The sequence below is a fragment of the Branchiostoma belcheri genome, unplaced genomic scaffold, assembly GCF_001625305.1.
Source record: "Branchiostoma belcheri isolate BF01 breed outbred unplaced genomic scaffold, Haploidv18h27 scaffold51, whole genome shotgun sequence".
Classification (NCBI taxonomy): domain Eukaryota; kingdom Metazoa; phylum Chordata; class Leptocardii; order Amphioxiformes; family Branchiostomatidae; genus Branchiostoma; species Branchiostoma belcheri.
Genome location: NW_017804143.1, coordinates 1,572,921 through 1,590,590, shown reverse-complemented (window position 1 = coordinate 1,590,590; position 17,670 = coordinate 1,572,921). Strand labels below are relative to the sequence as shown.

General features: G+C 41.5%; 1 protein-coding gene across 1 annotated transcript in view; it reads left to right on the top strand.

The window, feature by feature from the left end:
• The window catches only part of LOC109480539 (nuclear receptor coactivator 5-like), a 19,947-nt gene extending 7,135 nt beyond the window's left edge, over positions 1-12,812 (top strand). Inside the window, exons 6-11 of the mRNA XM_019782760.1 lie at positions 3,263-3,322; positions 4,661-4,749; positions 6,005-6,137; positions 6,623-6,822; positions 10,207-10,503; positions 11,045-12,812. Coding sequence (XP_019638319.1) covers positions 3,263-3,322; positions 4,661-4,749; positions 6,005-6,137; positions 6,623-6,822; positions 10,207-10,503; positions 11,045-11,844 — 1,579 coding nt within the window. The 3' untranslated portion in view covers positions 11,845-12,812. The remainder of the gene's footprint in view (positions 1-3,262; positions 3,323-4,660; positions 4,750-6,004; positions 6,138-6,622; positions 6,823-10,206; positions 10,504-11,044) is intronic.
• The last annotated feature ends 4,858 nt before the right edge of the window (positions 12,813-17,670 follow it).

Here is a 17,670-nt window from a genome sequence, read left to right as displayed (position 1 = left end):
ATATAGCTAGCTGCCGCCACGCTGCGTGCCAGCAAAGCTGGTGTGTTTCGCCGAAGCACGGCTATACAGATACAGATACAGCAGAGGTCCATACTTTCCAAATTATGAGTGGTGGTAATTCTGTGCAGGTATTTCAGATGTCTACCTGTACCCAACCTGTTCTAGTCCATGTACTGGGTTTAAATAGGTATATGCAGGGGTCTCCCCAGGAATTTTTAGGGGAGTGGTGCTGAAATTTTTTTTGGAGGGCAATTAGTGCCCGACGCCGCGCTAAGCGCGGCTGTGAGGGGGGGAGAGGCCCGGCCCCTCTCCGTAGGAGAAGCTGTTGCATTTTACCCTTCTGAAATGCAGTTTGTAGCCTTCTCCTGCAAGTTGAGTTAAAAATCTTACTAACTAAAGAGATAGAAAATCAAGCCAAATTAAGTACAAATGTAGGGCATTAATGAGTATTTGTACAACAAAATATACACATCCATTTCAACATAATAATTAGTTGGTATGGTACATTGTCTAGTCTGGTCAAAGTCTGGATTCTGAAGAAAAAAAACTTCTGAAAAAAACAACTTCTGAAGAAAAAAAACTTCTGAAGAAAAAAAACTTCTGAAAGAAAACAAACTTACTGAAGAAAAAAAAACTTACTAGAAGAAAAAAAAAACTTACTGAAGAAAAAAAAACTTACTGAAGAAAAAAAAATGAAGAAAAAACTTCTGAAGAAAAAAAAAAACTTCTGAAGAAAGAAAAAACTTCTGAAGAAAAAAAACTTCTGAAGAAAAAAAAATGAAGAAAAAACTTCTGAAGGAAAAAAATTCTGAAGAAAAAAAACTTCTGAAGAAAAAAAACTTCTGAAGAAAAAACTTCTGAAGAAAAAACTTATGAAGGAAAAAAACTGAAGAAAACCAACATTCTGAAGAAAAAAAACTTCTGAAGAAAAAAAACTTCTGAAGAAAAAAAATTCTGAAGAAAAAAACTTCTGAAGAAAAAAAACTTCTGAAGAAAAAAAAACTTCTGAAAAAAAAACTTCTGAAGAAAAAACTTCTGAAGAAAAAAACTTCTGAAGAAAAAAATTCTGAAAGAAAAAAACTTCTGAAAGAAAAAAACTTCTGAAGAAAAAAAAACTTCTGAAAAAAAACTTACTGAAGAAAAAACTTACTGAAGAAAAAAACTTCCGAAGAAAAAAATTCTGAACAAAAAAACTTATGAAGAAAAAAAAAATTATTCAGCACAAAGTTTTGATTAGTTTCCATCCCATTGTTTTCCTAAAAATCAATGTGATTTTATCAATTCTAAACGCCCTAAAATTAGCTAAATCGGCGCTTTAGGGTGATTGCGTAATATGCGTGCACTATGACCTTTGACTTTTTACGGGTCATGCAGCTCTGTGCCGGCCGCCCTCCCACCCCTCGGCCGTGCGTTTTATGGGAAAATTTCTACTTTTTTAGGGGTTTCGGGACCTAAAAACTAACACCAGAGGGAAAATAAACCACACACGTTATTTTCATGGTAAATATCGCTAAAATGGACCACGCATTTTTCTTCCGCGTTACCGATTTTTAAAAAGGCCTCGCCATGTGCTTCACGCCGATAGCGACTCGCCACCCCCCGTCCGGTTTTGTGAGCAAATTTCTGCTTTTTCAGACGTTTTGGAACTAAAAAACCGACAGCAGGCGAAAAATAAACAATGTGCATTATTTTCATGGGAAATGTCGCTATACTGGCCCAGACATATCTGTTGCGTTAACCGAATTTTGCGGCCGCCACATGCTTATGGTGCGGTACGGTAGGGAATTTTCCACGGCTAGTTCGTAAACGCATCGGCTTTATAAACTTATTTTCGGGGTCGAGGGCTTTGTTTTACAAACCAATCAGACAATTAGCGTTGTTTACATGACTTAAAAACGCTAGCGGGGCGCCCGATGTTCCACCAATGACAGCGATTCTCTCGGTAGCGTCGTGCAAAATGGTCATTCACTACTCGATTATCGCCCATTCACAAGTTTCAGAAACAATGCCGACGGGAAAATAGACGCCACTCGCGTCAAGATTTCGATGTTTTTTGCCTATTTATCCGCGAAAATACGAAGAGAAGACCCTTAATTTGAAAATTTTGGGAGTGGCGCTAGAAATTTTGGGAGTGGCGCACCGCCGTTGCACCATTGCCTGGGGAGACCCCTGTGATATTATGGACACAGATGTTACATGCTACATTTAGTTCGCTAGTCCATCTTGTTTAGAGTGCCGTTGGAAGTTGCGACTAGCGCCTAGCGTCAACAAATTGGCCTCCGCCATTTTCCTGCTCCTGCTTTCGCAATGACGTAACTGCGAAGTTCTAAAGAACTATGAATCTGCTCTGTCTGAATCTTCTTCCTTGTATTCCGCCATGTATTTTGTAGCACAATGGACCACAGAAAAACTGATATAATGGGGAGCTCCCTTCTTCCTACTTCCGGATGTTGGCCAGTATGCAGCAAGTTTAAACTGTAATTTCCAACACAAGAAATTGGACTCACCCAAATTTTCGACTGTACAACTCCAGTCTTTGTCAAGGAATGAACAATCCACCACTTCCGTGACGTCACGCAGGTAACACATGTGACTCCGTGAGCACTGGATCATAGGTTGCAGAACGTCTGTGATGCCCCCCGTCTCTGTTGAGGGATGGTTGTAATGCCCTGATGTAGATGATGGCCTCTTTAATCCCTCGTGCAAAGAAATCCGGTTCTGAGTCCTACAAGCTAGTAAACAGGGCTAAATTTTGCAATAATCTGTGGATGTGCCTAAAAGCTCATGTTGTTTTTATTCCCCCGTCGTCAATGTTATTAACAGCTTGTTTTAACTTGGGATGCAGACCGCGATATTCTCCTCTATCGATCTCTTTATCCTATTCTTTGTGGCTGTTTTCTAATGAACCTTCAGCATGCTAAGGTCCAGTGTACATGCTAATGTCCAACACACATACATGTACCTGTGCGTCCAGCATGTTGAATGTTGATTACACTGATGTAGAACACACTGCTAGTGAGGGATGAAGTTGGTAACCAGTTTGAGATGGGACTTGAACCCACGACCTCCAGTCCAGAGGAGCAAGCCCCTACACTACAGAACTGCTTCTCTTCTCCTTGCTTCATGTCTGCTGTATTTGGGATGAAGCTGGTTACCAGTTTGAGATGAGACTCTAACCCACAACCTCCAGTCCAGCCCTACACTACAGAACTGCTCCTCTCCTCTCTTCTCCTTGCTTCATGTTTGCTGTATTTCTCCCCAGACGGCTGCAGGCCCTGAAGAACGCCAACTACGACGTCCTGAGCGACTCCCCCCAGCAGAGGTAACCGCTTTCCCTTTGTTTCAGGAGTTCTCAGGTGTTTCAGCCCTGCCACAGTGCTACACACATTTCAGGTGCAGAGCACGTCCACAGTGTCGTAGGGTCGGTTCTACATGCTGTCTCCACATCCACGTTCCATCCAGACATCACAACAGTGTTTTAGCCAGCCTAATTTTTCCATCACTTCAATTTTGTTTAAAGGAACATCGTGTCATGTGTGCCATAGGGAGGCATTGACCCCCTGTAACGCAATTTCCAATTTTGAGGGGCAACTTTTGCTGGCATCTCAAAATCTCTTTCTTTGTCTTTACATACCAATTTTCGTCCATCAAGGATGACGGATTGGGCAAAATTTTTATCTGTCGTAAGCAGCAAAATTCTGTCCAATGATGGAAGGACAGGCGCTGGCTAGAACACTGCACTGCAGTACCTTCCTAATCCACCAGGGAGCTTTTTGTACGTTTCCGAACAGCAGCCTTTATACACAATATCCACAGCTGAAATTCTCTAGAACAGTTTTTTATCTGCAAAAGACTACCATTTTATGGCTTTTAATCCCACATTCTAAGATAAGTACTGGTCGACTATGCTGGTCACTTCCATAACTAGTAGTATAAAATTCTGAGTGAAAATTGAGGTACAATACTGTCATTAGGCAGTCAGCAAGAAATGTAGTGTGTTTTGTGTTGACTTGCAGTATAACAGATCACATCATCATCAGTACAGGCAATTTTGCAGATGCTGTTTTCTTTCCAAAGATTTTGTTGTTAAGGTCAACCAAGAAGTACTACTACAAAATACATTCCATACATGTACATGTATGTTGATTGTGTCCAGGCAAACTTTTGTGTGTGTGTTTGTGTTTGTGCCATGCTTGTTGTAACAACCCAGCATCTTTCCTAGCATGATCATAACAGTTTTCTTTCTCACAACTTTCTCACATATTTACTTTGATCATCAGTGATGAACTTGTTGTTGAGCCCCAATGACATCATGAATGACATCAATGAGAATTGCCAAAAAAACAGTTACTCAAGCAACTGGATATAATTTTGGAAACGGTCAAACGTTTCAGGTAGCATCCACTACCATTCGTCAGTGACACTCTTCAGTAAGAGACTGCAGGAGAATTGCAGGTTTATAAGCACGAACTATTGATTGATATGCAAAAACGTCTGACCGTTTCCAAAATCATATCCAGTTGCTTGAGTAGTTGTTTTTAGGCATATCTTACTACCTGGATGTCTAACCTTCACCGACGTATCATTGAGAATTGTTTATCTGATCCTGTTTGCAGATATTGTTGCAAAACTTGAAGTTTTTGTCTTTTTGTTACTCCAGACGCGACGACCCGTACGCGGACAGGAGAGACCCTTACGCACGTGAGCGATACGAAGAGATGTACCGTCGCTATGACGATCTAGGTAAACGTATGTTGAACAAGAACTTTCTCTGCGGTTGGGTTTCAAGGAAAACTGAATGATCAAACTTCTCAAATGCACCACTGTAATAAACTGTTTCTTTGCACTTCCTATCTCTGAACTTAAGAACTTCACATACCGTGATTTCTGGCAGGGCAACTTGCAAAGGTGTTTGTATATCTGTTTTACCCTCCCTTCTACTTGTATATACCTTGTACCAGTACCAGTATCTTGTCACTTTCCTGCAAGGAAGTATATCTTTGTTAAATGGTGTGTAGTCACTCCCTCATTTTTACAAAGCATGTACAATGAAGTGTTCTAGTGATTTGAAGATTACCAGATGTGATATTTTTTGGTGGATGTTTTTAAATTGTCCAAGTATGGTACAAACTTTTTGGATATTTCTGATGTATATGTTCACGCACAGTCACTTTTTTGATAGAAAGTATATCCTTGTTACCTTCATGGGTGTAGTCACTCCCTCGTTTTTTGAAGAATATACAGTGAAGAGTAGTGATGATTTGAAGATGTGATATTTGATGGCTGTTTTTAAATTGTCCAAGTGTAGTACGTATTGTTTAGATATTTCTGATATTTGTCGTAGTATCGGCCTCCGCCGCAGCTGGCCGTGACGCCCCTGAAGGTATGCGAGTGGCGATACCTTGTGATTTTTAACCCCCTGTGCCGTGGCCTTGCGTAGTGTGCCTGCAATTAGATGATACTCCTTTGTAGATAAGTAAGATGTAGAATGCTTCTGTTTAGATGATGATGGTCCTTTGTAGATGGGTAAGATGAGCTTCAGGTTCATTCAAGGAGAAAAGTTACAACATACAATCTGAATTTGCAACATTCAATAGATTTTAGGAGCATGGAGAGATACAAAGTGTTTTTTCGATAGATTACACTAATTGATGTTCATCATTACGCACCACATGAACTTAAGTCTTGGCAGTACATACACAGTATTTACACTACACTACAATACATGTACATGTAGACTATCTATCTGAAAAGCCTGCTTCCTAATCCTATGCAGAATTGACAAATAGCTAGAACTGAGCTTTTATTATGATGAGGGATATATTCATTCTTGCACGTGAAAACTGGCATTTGCTTGGATGAACTTCAAAATCATAACATAAATCTGTCCTTCTTTCGGCTTCTAAGCTTGTAACATCAAGATTGCATATGACACAGCAAGTAGAGCTTGGTTCTACTCTTTTGAGAGGTAAGTAATAATGGTTGGTGTTGATTTTGCCTACAGAGCGCAGCAGAGAGGACCCTTACCGCAGAGATGAGTATGAAGAGCGTCTGCGTGCTTACGAGCGTTACTACGAGGAGTTCACCCAGGACAGGCCACTGGACTGTGAGATTATCGTTGTCCAGAAAGCTCAAAGGTAAGTCTTTGCATTACATGTACCAGGAAGCCAATCAATCAAACTTGTCATGTTTCTAGCAGCATAGGTTGGTTTGATGCTTAGAAAGTCCATTTTAAAAGTTAAAAATTTATCAGTATCAGTTATCAATTTTTTTGTAGGTTAACTTAATGGGTTCAAGTCCTGACATGCCACTGATCTTGTACCCTTGAGGAAAGCACTTAACACAACTTTCCTCACTTCACTCAGGTGTAAATGAGTACCTAGCTTTGGTTAGTTCCTCAGATAGGACGTTAAATGAAGGTCCCATGTTTGGGGAGAGCCACACCCCACGCAAAGAACCCACCACACTTCTCGAAAAGAGTAAGGGCCTTCCCGGTGTGAGTGGTTCAAACCTTACAGTCTGGTCTCAGAGTTGACGAGGTCTTGAAGAGGTAAGAAGCACCTGTTATGTCAATCCTTCCACAAATGTGGTAAATCTTCATAAAGAATGTTGTCCCTTACAGAAACTATGCTGAGATGGTGGAGCGTCGTCTCCGTGACCTGCGGCTCCTCACCGACATGATCTTCCTGAACGAGCAAGTGTCTCTCGCTCAGGCGCTCGACGACGTGTCACGCCGCGGGGTCCTGTACGCCGTCATCGTCACCAGCCAACACGAGATGCATCGCTCCGTCACCCTCAACATCCTGCACGGCACGCCACAGGGTAAGTCCTTTCCTTATTCTTTAATTTCTTATATATTACTTATGTTATTGTATACATGTTTTTAATTAGTTGTTATGTTAAGATGCCTGAAGTCCGACCAGTTTCTCTCAGTAAAATTTACTGAAGTAAAGTTGTCTTTCGATCAAAAGACATCTGATACTGTTCGCTTTCTTGCTTGAGATGTTTTTGTTTGTGTGCACGGTGCAGGGTAAGTCTTTTCCGTATTCTTTAATTTCTTATACTGTAATTGTGTAGAGACCCCATGTGTTGTCATCACTGGATGAAACAAGATTCATCATTAATTTTGGAAGACTACCTGTTACCAGTGGACTAGCCCCCTGCTGTAGTGTTTGCACAGCTATGTGGCTATAGAAATGGAGATGGGCAATGCCCTATAAACCCAAAGGTTTGGAAAGGATTAACTTTTAGCTTAACCTCCTAGGATGCAAAAATGAAAGAAACTAAAGCTTTGGGTATGTCTTTACTGCACGCGATGTCATGACAGTCAAATGCTCTCTACATCCAGGACAAAGGAATAAATTTGATAAAAGCTGTAGTATCTGACTATGTCTATTTATGTGGGTGCAACTCCTAAATACAAAATGTCAAAATATAAACTGCGCCTAGCTTTTCGGTAAATGATAAAGCTTATTGCTGAAGAATGTATCGCGATTCGGGACTAAAAACCCTACAAAAACACTGCTCCATAATTTTTGATCCTGCAACTGTTACAGTAGTTACCTTACATGGTGACCCATTTTTCGCTTTTCTAAACATGACAAGCAACTTGCGTGAAACCTGTGGAACATATGCACCACATGTAAATACGAGCCATTTGTCCAGATGCGCCGCCGAAACATAATGTGCCAACAAAAGGCTTGATACTGGTTACGTAGTCCCACAGTATTGGGACTGACAAATGCCTTTGCAAAGAAGCGGGCACACTAAACGCGACGATTTTCAGGACTCGTAAAGTACAAGGAGCACCCTTACAAAGGATACGGAATAAATGATAAAGGCTGAATGGCCAGGTCTCTTTGTACCACATAAACGCTCTGCTCAAATGTTTTGGACATTTTTTTTCTACCGCAAAATAGCGTTGCTGACAATAATCATTAAAGGCACTGCTGCGTTTGCTATTAAGGTTTTTTAAAACCTTCGGTCTAAAGCGAGAAGAATATGAGTTTCCCTAAAGCTATGGACAAAGTAGTTGACTGCAGATACAAATGGCTGCACATGAAATAAACATTCTACACCTAAACCAGCTAACCTTTGCTGTCTTTGTGATGATATTTTGCAAAGCGGGGCTCCACGCGAGTATATCAAATACGTGTACATAAAGGACAGTTTGTTTGTTTTATCTTTCAAATCGTGGCCAAAAGTACTCAGCATGTCATGAAATAAATCCAAAGAACAAACTGATAAACGGTGTACTATAATTTCATTGTGTCAACTCTGCAACACAGTTGCACTTAAGAATTGCGCATTTGAATGTCTTTCTCTGAGTCTGACCTTTACGCGTAACAGAACCCACTCAGTGAAACATTCTTGCCTCAAACTTTTCAAACTCAAAGGCACATGGCGTATACAAGTTCTGCATAAGTAGTGCTCAGACTGTGGTTAATTTTTCATATCAAGTCAGTGGCAATGCCATTAATTGTGTCCTTTTTTACTCTGAAAAGCCTAAAACGTTCACAAGGGAGCTGCAGTCGCAAAAGTTGATGCATGTCTTCGTCTGGGATACCCTCTAAAAACCCGTGAGGGGTATCATTGAGGGATGCGTAAACTACAAAAGCGTGTAATGGAAGTCATCGTTACTGACAGTTGTAAAAGTCTCGCGTCTCAAATAAACCAGTTAGCATACAATTCATTAAAGTTTAAACAAGTCAACATTTGAGTTTTGTCTGCATTCGGTTGAATGTGGATCAGTACCCAATGAAGTTCGCAGTAACCAAACCATGATAATGCAAACTTTTTGCTGAACTAGTCCTTTACACTAAAACAACAAGATTGCTGGTTCACTGTCTCAGTGTGTAATAATGCGATTTGTGGCATTGTTGTAATGCTGTACATGATGGTGTACAATTCTGTCCAATGTGTTTAACACTTCTTTCTTTTTCTCCATTTTTGCCAGTTTTCCGACAACATTTTGGACGACCTGACCACGGATCTCTGCTCATTTAAACAAGTTTATAACTGAGCTGTTCTCATCCCCCCACCCCCAAGTTTCATGCTCCATACAGTCTGCCAGTGGTCATTTTGGTTGACCATGATTTTACCTGACGATAGCCACAGAATTTTCAGGGCCCCTTACTTACTAAGACACACATATGTTTACACACATACAGAATAGAAACAATGTTTTAAAAAAGCAAGTCTATTGAATTTAATTAAATGGAAACTTTCATCACTTGCTCTTCCATAAGTTATAATGTTGTACAAGTATTAAGAATGTGGAGTAGCTGGCTAATCCATGCACACACAAATAATTGCAGACTACTTCAACCTAAATACTGCTAATCAAGCTATCCTTTTGCATGGTTTGAAGTACCAAAAAAAGTCATATCTTTGCCAGATACAGATCATATACATGTAGGATCATGCCTATTGCCATTTACACTTACCTCAGTTTAGCCTGCTTTTGGAGGGAAGGGCAGCAAGTACCATACGATCACAAGTCACAACAGAGTTGTCCACATGGTTACAACATAGATGTCCCCACATCCATGACCCTTTAAAGCCCGGCCAGACAACGTCCTCACGCCACTTTCCTCCCCACTACCTACATACCCTTCTCTCGAAGTGCTTAGCCCATTTTGCAAACAGATAAATTATCCAACACAGTTACAACTTGGGAGTTGGACATAGACTCTGGTTTCTGTAACCAGTATGAAAATGGAACTTTTCACCCAGTCTTTGTCCAATGCACACAGACTGATTTTGACAGTATTGTCATTTTTTATTAAGGCAAGGTAAGGGGCCCTGAATTTTAGCTCAAAAGAATCTGTTTTCGTCACTACAATGTGGTATTACCTGCGTGTGTTTAAAGTTATACTTTCTGAAGCGTGATCAAAGTCTTTGCCGACAAGATTTTCTGCAACACAGATTCAGAATGCTACGTAAATTTTCCTTCTGTAAAAGATATCACATTTTTGCTGGAACCAAGCAACAGCTCTGTAAACGTACTACCGATACTTGAATGCATTTTCATCCATTTTGCTCACCATATTTTTCCGGTTTACTTTCCATTCAGGACGGACCAACAAGGCTTTTCCGGGAGAGAAAGAAAGAAAGACCGTATTTTTTGTGGCGGATTTTCACTTGGCATTCTTGTCTCCTTGTTACCTTCAACCTTGTTCTGCCCTTTCTGCCCGTTTTCAACAGAACACAGGAACATGCCGCTAGACGATTCAATGCAACTGGTCGCGCGTAACTTTGAACGTTACATGCAAGACCTGCGTGAGCGGCAGGCCGCGGAACGAGCGTCCTCGACGTCTGCGGGACCCGCCGCAACCGCCGCCGCCGAACAGGCCCCCACGATTCCCCAGCTGCTGAATTTGCTGGCGGACGGACGACAGGTGACGGCGGAGGAGATCGGACGAGTGATCGAGTATTTGCAGGACCGCCGCAGCCGGCTGCTACAGATGCAGGGAGGACAGTCGGGGGCTCAGCAAACCCCCGGTGAATAATTTTTATGTTTACTGAAGGAAAAACGTATTGTTTTTGCTCTGTTTCTTCTTCCGTTCCAAACACATAAGGTCAGCAACCTGCACCAGACGTCTTGTCACCATGATGTAACTTTGAGTTACATCATGTGGCAATTTTATAGCAGGAGGGATTTAGGCTCCTGTCTGACCATATAGATGAATGTGTTTGAGTAAGAATTAACAGAGCAGACCATATGCGAAGGTAAACATCATGCATTTGCTTTGCAAATGTAACCTTTCTTTGAGTCAGACGCCCTAAATTCCATGATTCCTCAGAAAAATGCCCATTTTGTATATATTTGCTATTTTCATGGTCATCTCTCCAGTGCAATTACTTTCGTTCCTAATTCCTTTTGACCAGGCACTGTTGTTTCAAGTGCAAAAGTTAGTTTCAGAAAACTTGAAAGCATGAACAGTACATTGTACTCATCAACTATATCAGCAAACACTTCTTACAGAAATTACAAGAGAAGCTGAACAGCTGAAGTCATGACCTTTCCTTCCTTCTCTCCCAGCTACCGGAGCGCCCGGCCCCGCGGCCCAGTCTAACCTCGGCGGGCCGCCCTCCGCTGGTCCCGGGGCGGTCCCGGGGGTGAACCAGCAGCACCAGCAACAGGCAGAACTTCAGGCCAAGATCCTAAGTATCCTCAACCAGGACGGGAACGCACAAGCCTCGCAGGCCGGTCCCAACCCCCAGGCCGCCGCCAAGCCTGCCGCCATCGCTGCATCACCAGCAGGTGGCAAGCCTCCATCCTTGCTAGACATCTCTGTACAACCAACCGGACATCTGAAGGGCGTGGGGACGCCGCAGCAGGCGGTTAACCAGTACGGGATGGCGCAGCGCGCGCAGCCGACGCTACCGCCCAGCAGCCAGGCTACGAGTACCCCCAGCAGTCTCAACTTCGACAACCCGACGGTACAGAAGGCGCTGGACAGCCTGATCCACTCGGGGCCGAACCTGCTGAAGAACCTGAGCCAGGCCGGGCCGCAGCAGACGCAGACGCCCAACACCAACCAGACGGCGGCGCACATGGGGCAGTACGGGGGCGCGCAGCAGGGCATGGGGGCGCAGTACGGGTCCCCCCAGGGTATGGGGCAGTACCCCCAGGGTGGGCAGCAGCACGGCATGGCAGGGGGGAACCACCAGATGATGGGGGGTGGGGGTATGGGTAGGAACCCTGGGATGGGGCAGCACGGTCAGATGATGGGGGGTGGGGGGATGGGGAACAGTTTGCTTGGAGCGGGGCCGCCAGGGATGCCACGGGGGCCGGGGCCGATGGGAGGAGGGGGGATGGGGGGTCAGCGACGGTACTGAAAAAAATTAACGTGTCAGCACTTTTCTAGAATGTTATATAATTGTTAGCGGACCAGTTAAGGATAATTAATGTACGTTTTGTGTAGAAAACTGTACATGTTACTATAATAGCAGTGTCGTTAAGTACTGTATACATAATAAACGCTTCAGTTACGTTTTATTGTTTTTTCATTTTACCTGAGCAGTAATTTTGTAGCTTTTGATAGTATTGATGTAAACCTGTAGAAGTTAAGCAAATGTCTGTACTTGCTTGACATTAAGAATACTGTAATACTACATGTATATGATAGAACTGCTTTTTTGTAGGCTCTCTGAGATTGCAATAAGTACAATGTTGTGTATTGTAACAGCATTAAAGTCATGCTATGGCAGTGTGGCAAAATGTGGCAGTGTGTGTAGACATTTGTATGTTACCAGCAGGATACTAACATCTCATAGTGTTCTTGCATTGCGTAAAATATACAAGTACAATACATCAACAGTGATTGTCAAACACACTTACCCCAACAAAATAATATTATAATTGTAGAATGCCACTACTACATGTACATCTAAAACTAAGTGTAAACATGCCAGTCTGTATGTCAATACTTAGTATACATTGTCTTGTTCAAATCAGTCCGTTCATAGATACATTCTGGATTACAACCACTATAAAGGAAGCACAAATAAAGTGGCTGTTAAACAAAGTGAAATGTTAACTAGTGTTACTTCTCTGTAGTCCTTAAGAATTTAGGAGACTCCTTTTTTTTAGTTCATTCATGCCACCTTGGTTAGTCTTTGTTAACAGTAAGCTTTAAAAATGTATAATGCTAATGATATTATACATGTACTTTCATATAACCATTATATGTACGATCAGTTTTATCTTGGATATTGGCTGCTCTGTAGATACCTTCTGTAGCACATTTCTGATTAAATAAAGTGTTTCCTACTGCTTACCCTCATACTTCAATAAACACTTTTTTTCCAAATCTTGGTGTCTGCATGTCTGTGTTTTATTTATCCATACCTGTATGTATGTGTATGTCTATGCTGTAATATCTAAAAATGTTGAAAGGATGTGTGAATGATTGTGGTGTGTTTTTATTCTATAGATGCTTTTTTTTTCTATCACTTCCAAGAGAACTGCTGAAACCTTATATTTTATGGTCAAAGCTCAAACGGTCAAAAACATTCACCCAAAGGCGAAAGAGAACACAATCATGGTATGTGCCCCCCACCCATTTTTTTTTATCCCCCCTCCATGAATTATAAGTAGGAAGGTGTGAATGTAGGGGGAACCTGCCTTGATACCTACAGTCTGAAGTGCTAAATGGTCCTGAATAACAGTATGATTGTGTTACGAACCAGTATCAGGAAGTGTGCAAATGCTGATGTGAGCATGTAAATACCATGAACACACACAACACCATGCATCCACATAGCGTACTTCAACCCCTGTCTTGTATGAGCCATACGGTGATACATTACATCATCATCTGGAAGAATAGTGTGAATTGACACACTGATGGAGATTCTAATCAAGCAAACAATCTTATATCGCAAGTTGGAAAGGGTTCTGAATAACCTCTATGTACAACCATCATGGATATACTGTATATCCTATGCTCGCTTTGCAGAATTTTTCATTTTGTTTTGAAAGCCACTTTGATCTAATGATCTATACTTCATTGTACTTCATCTTCTTGGTCACTGCTAGTTTTCTTGAATTGATTATCAACTTAGCAAAGTTATTTCATATACTAGTATATACCCAACAATTTTCTTTTTCTGCACATTTCTTGTTTGGTCTCAACTATTGCTGACTGCTGTTGTCTTCAAGTCAGAACCCTAGTCTTGGAAGTAAACTTTGCTCACAAATCTCAAAAGTCAAAGTACACCACAAAAAACATAAAACATGGAGGTCTGCTTCTGGACATGTGTGTGAATTATAAGTTAGTGAGTATGCAATGTTATGATGTACGTGTGTTTGTGGGTAGGTGTGTTGTGTGTGGGTGTGTTTGTGCATGATTTGCATATTGAAAGTTTGATTTCCCAGATCATCACCTGTTTAAGCAACTTCTGTTGCCAATTCCCCCTCAGAAGGTTTTTGGTCCACATCAGCAGCATTTGCTGCCTACACAGCTTGCCATCTACTCTACTTAAAAAAACACCCTCAATAGAAGAACACAGCCATGACCCTATGTATACAAGTGTGCTCTTATTGGCTACCTTCTATCTTATGCTACAAAGTGAGAATAGTTTTCTTCATGTGACATGTCAACACAAGATACATATACATGTAGCTCTTTTGATTTCAAACTGTCCTTGGAAATTTCTGTACATCGGCAGCCACTCTGTCTCGAATGGCAGCAATTATGGGGACTGGGGGAAAAGGCGCAGTACCCTCATGCTTTTCACTTGAATTCTTGGGGAATCCCGATAGATTTTGCCAGAGAGAGAGAGATTTTGCCAGAACTGGAAAGTTGAAAAACTCGACCATTAATCCAGCCAGACCAGCCAGAACTATATTGTCCTGCTCTCCAGGCAGAGATTGTGTATCTGCCGGCTGTCACAACTTCTCTCTCCAGCCTCTGCTTTGAGAGAACAACTACATTATCTCCTTTACATCAGTCATTCAGTAGCCTGGGTGCTGTTCGATTTATAACAGCAACCCCCAAATTTTTGTATAGTCAAATTTAAGTGGGTATCTGGAGGTATGCCTCTTGTGCAGACTTCTAACAGGGCAGCATTTTTTTATGTACGAGAGGCTAGAGCTGGTTTCTATTTGTGGCAAGGGCTGTGAACTCCCTCCTCAGCATAACTCCCTCTATTAGAGAATTTAAGCCTGTGTGAAAAATTGTTGACGATCAGTGCTCCTCAAAAAAAATTAAAGGTGCTGCTACAAGAAGTCAGCAAAAGAGGCTGACTTAAACTTGAATGCAGAAGAGATGAATAAAATAAAGCAATTTAGTTTCTCCCTGCTGTGTCATGTGTTGTTAATGTGTCTTTTCTTACATGAACATCAGATACTTATAACTATAACATCTATAATTGTACTGGAGGATACAGAATACTAGTAGCTTCCACCAGAGGATGTTTCTGAAAAAGGATATAGCTAGCAACTACATGTACATGTAGCTGGCAGTGTGAGATTGTACAAGACTCACATTGGAGAACAGTCTTGAAATTGAATTTCCATGTACACATGTAGTACGTACAACATCAAGACACGCACGCGCACACACACCCAGTTACAAAAGGGTACAAGGAAGTTTGTTGCAAGCAAGAACAGTGTGGTCCCTATCCAGTAGCATGCAGGTCCACAAAGGTAAGCAGCCCTGGCCCCTTCCTTTTATCCGAGCATTTGCGTAGACTGTAAAACAATAAAACTGTTTACTCCTTTAAGTTCTCAATTTGAATGAATACCCCTAATATCCTATGACTGTGTTACACATACAAGAACCAAAGGAACAGGGAGAAAGAACATGATTAACTTTAATGTATTTCCTGTATGCATGTAAATGATGTCTTTCCCACAGCACATACTCGCTATACAACAGTACATGAACAACATCGCGATGTGATTTGATCAGTAAAATGAAAAAATGAACATGGCGAGACTCAAGTCCAAATAAAAACAGCCAATGCTGTCTCATAAACCCATTTCTGAGAATGTGGATGAAGCAAACCTATAACTCTTGAGAGAGCCTGACATGTAATCATGTAATACCTGTCCTGCCACACAACACACTAATAAAACAATTGCCAGAGCAACAACTCTAACATGAATACTCTTAAATTTTTCCTTCTGAAATGAAATTTTGGTACTGTGAAGACCAGGGTGAAGACAAAGCTTTACATAGGGTAGGTGCATCACAGGCTTCATTGGAAAACACCCGGCAACACGAAATGGACAGTCCCTTTTAAAACAACCCTTCAAGACAGACTTATAGACTCTTATAGTCCAAGTTGTACAAGCTAAATTGATTTTCTCTTGGAAGACAACTTTGACTTGACATCTCCCTTCATGTCAAGAAATGGACCACCCCCTATGAGATGTCCCAGCTGGCAATACACATGTACTTGCATTCCACTCCCTATGTTTTAAATTAAAAGCCTCAGAACTATGCGAATTGTATCTCAGAATCCTTTTAGAACCATCTGCTATATAAAAACACCCACAAACACTACAACACTCTAAGAAGGCTATACTGTACAGGGGGCCTGCAAGGGGGGGTCCCAAAAACGCTCTACGCTGAATTCGGAAACTTCTCGGTTACGCTTCACGATAAATTGCAAGTAGCTACAGCGCTTTACGTTAAGTTAAAATGGCGAATATGCTCTACGCAAAATGCGTCAATTACGCTCTACGTTCAATTCGAACGGTCCTTGTTCGCTCTACGTCAAATTAAAACAGCCAATTACGCTCTACGGAAAAGGGCTTCCGGGCCCCCTGTACAGTATAGTACTGCACACGCCTCAGGCAACTGCAAGGCTCTTCCAAATAAACTGGTCCCCACCTATGGCAATGCACCAGTCTTTCCCCCCAGGGGATGTGTTGACCTATTAACCCCAAGCCACTTGCCACCCCTGATGCATGTGGCTTGGGTCACATCTCACCAGAATCTTCACAAATTCCTGTCATTTTGGGGACTACAGGTAACAACGTACACTACTCTCATGTCCTGTGTGTCTGGGATAACATACAGTAATTGTCTTCAATAGTTTCTCCTGACCTTGACCTACTTTTGTTGCTATTCCAGGGGTTCAAAAGTTGAAAAGGGGAGGGGGGCAAACACAGGCTGGGCGTGTGTTTTTCATATACTACAATTATGAGTAGACAAAGTGAAATTGACCCATTTCACCTGTTTTTGTAGTTTCAAAATAACCATTACAAAAGGAACTCATGAACATGTTCAGTACAGAAAAATAACAGCAGCAGAAGGACAATAGACAATCTGATGTTATTTTTGCCAAGCCCTAAGAATTCAAAATTCTAAGTCTGAACTTAGGGCTCAGATCTGAAAGCCTGAGCCCTGGCCTCACTGGTACAACTACAATGGCTTAGTTAACATCTAATGTGTAACCCATGTGGAGGCTGTGTACATGTATGTAAGAATACTGTTTTAAAAATAGTAATCTAGTATATGACAGCTGCAGTACACCAAGACAATAAATACTATAATTCCGCATGTACGGCAAACTTCACAAGGATTCAGTCCATCCTGGTGTTCCCTGTGGTCGTGAATGGAGTTGTTCTTAGAATCCAAAACAGATGGTATTCAATGCCAGAGATTAAACCTTTAGACTCTGCTCAAGTGAACATGAAACAAATAGGAGCGAGTAGAAACACAAAGACTCCTGGTTCCTGGGAATCAAACCTGGGCCACCAGGTCACAAATCCAACACGCTTAAACTGCCAGGCCAAAAGGTACGGACCTGTTTGGTAGGTGGTGCTGGAACCCCACATTTACATCCAGCATACTCACACTCATTCACTTACATGTTACCTCTTACCAGTAAAAGGAACAGTCTTTGCCAATTGGATGTCATGTTGCATTCTTCTTAGAATACACACTATGTCACATAACTAGACTAAATGAATTACTAACAGTAACAGTGCAGAGAAGACAGTCAACTCAAGAGGATCTGAAGCCATGAAGACCATAGTCCTGTAACACATGTACAAAATCACTTTCTAAATTTACCACTATTTTATTGTGTTAGAAAATACCCATTCATACATTTATATTTCATGTTCCTTCCCTCTACACTATGGATCCTTTATTTCTCATATTATATAACTTTACAAGTTACATCTATAACACTTTAGGATTCTAT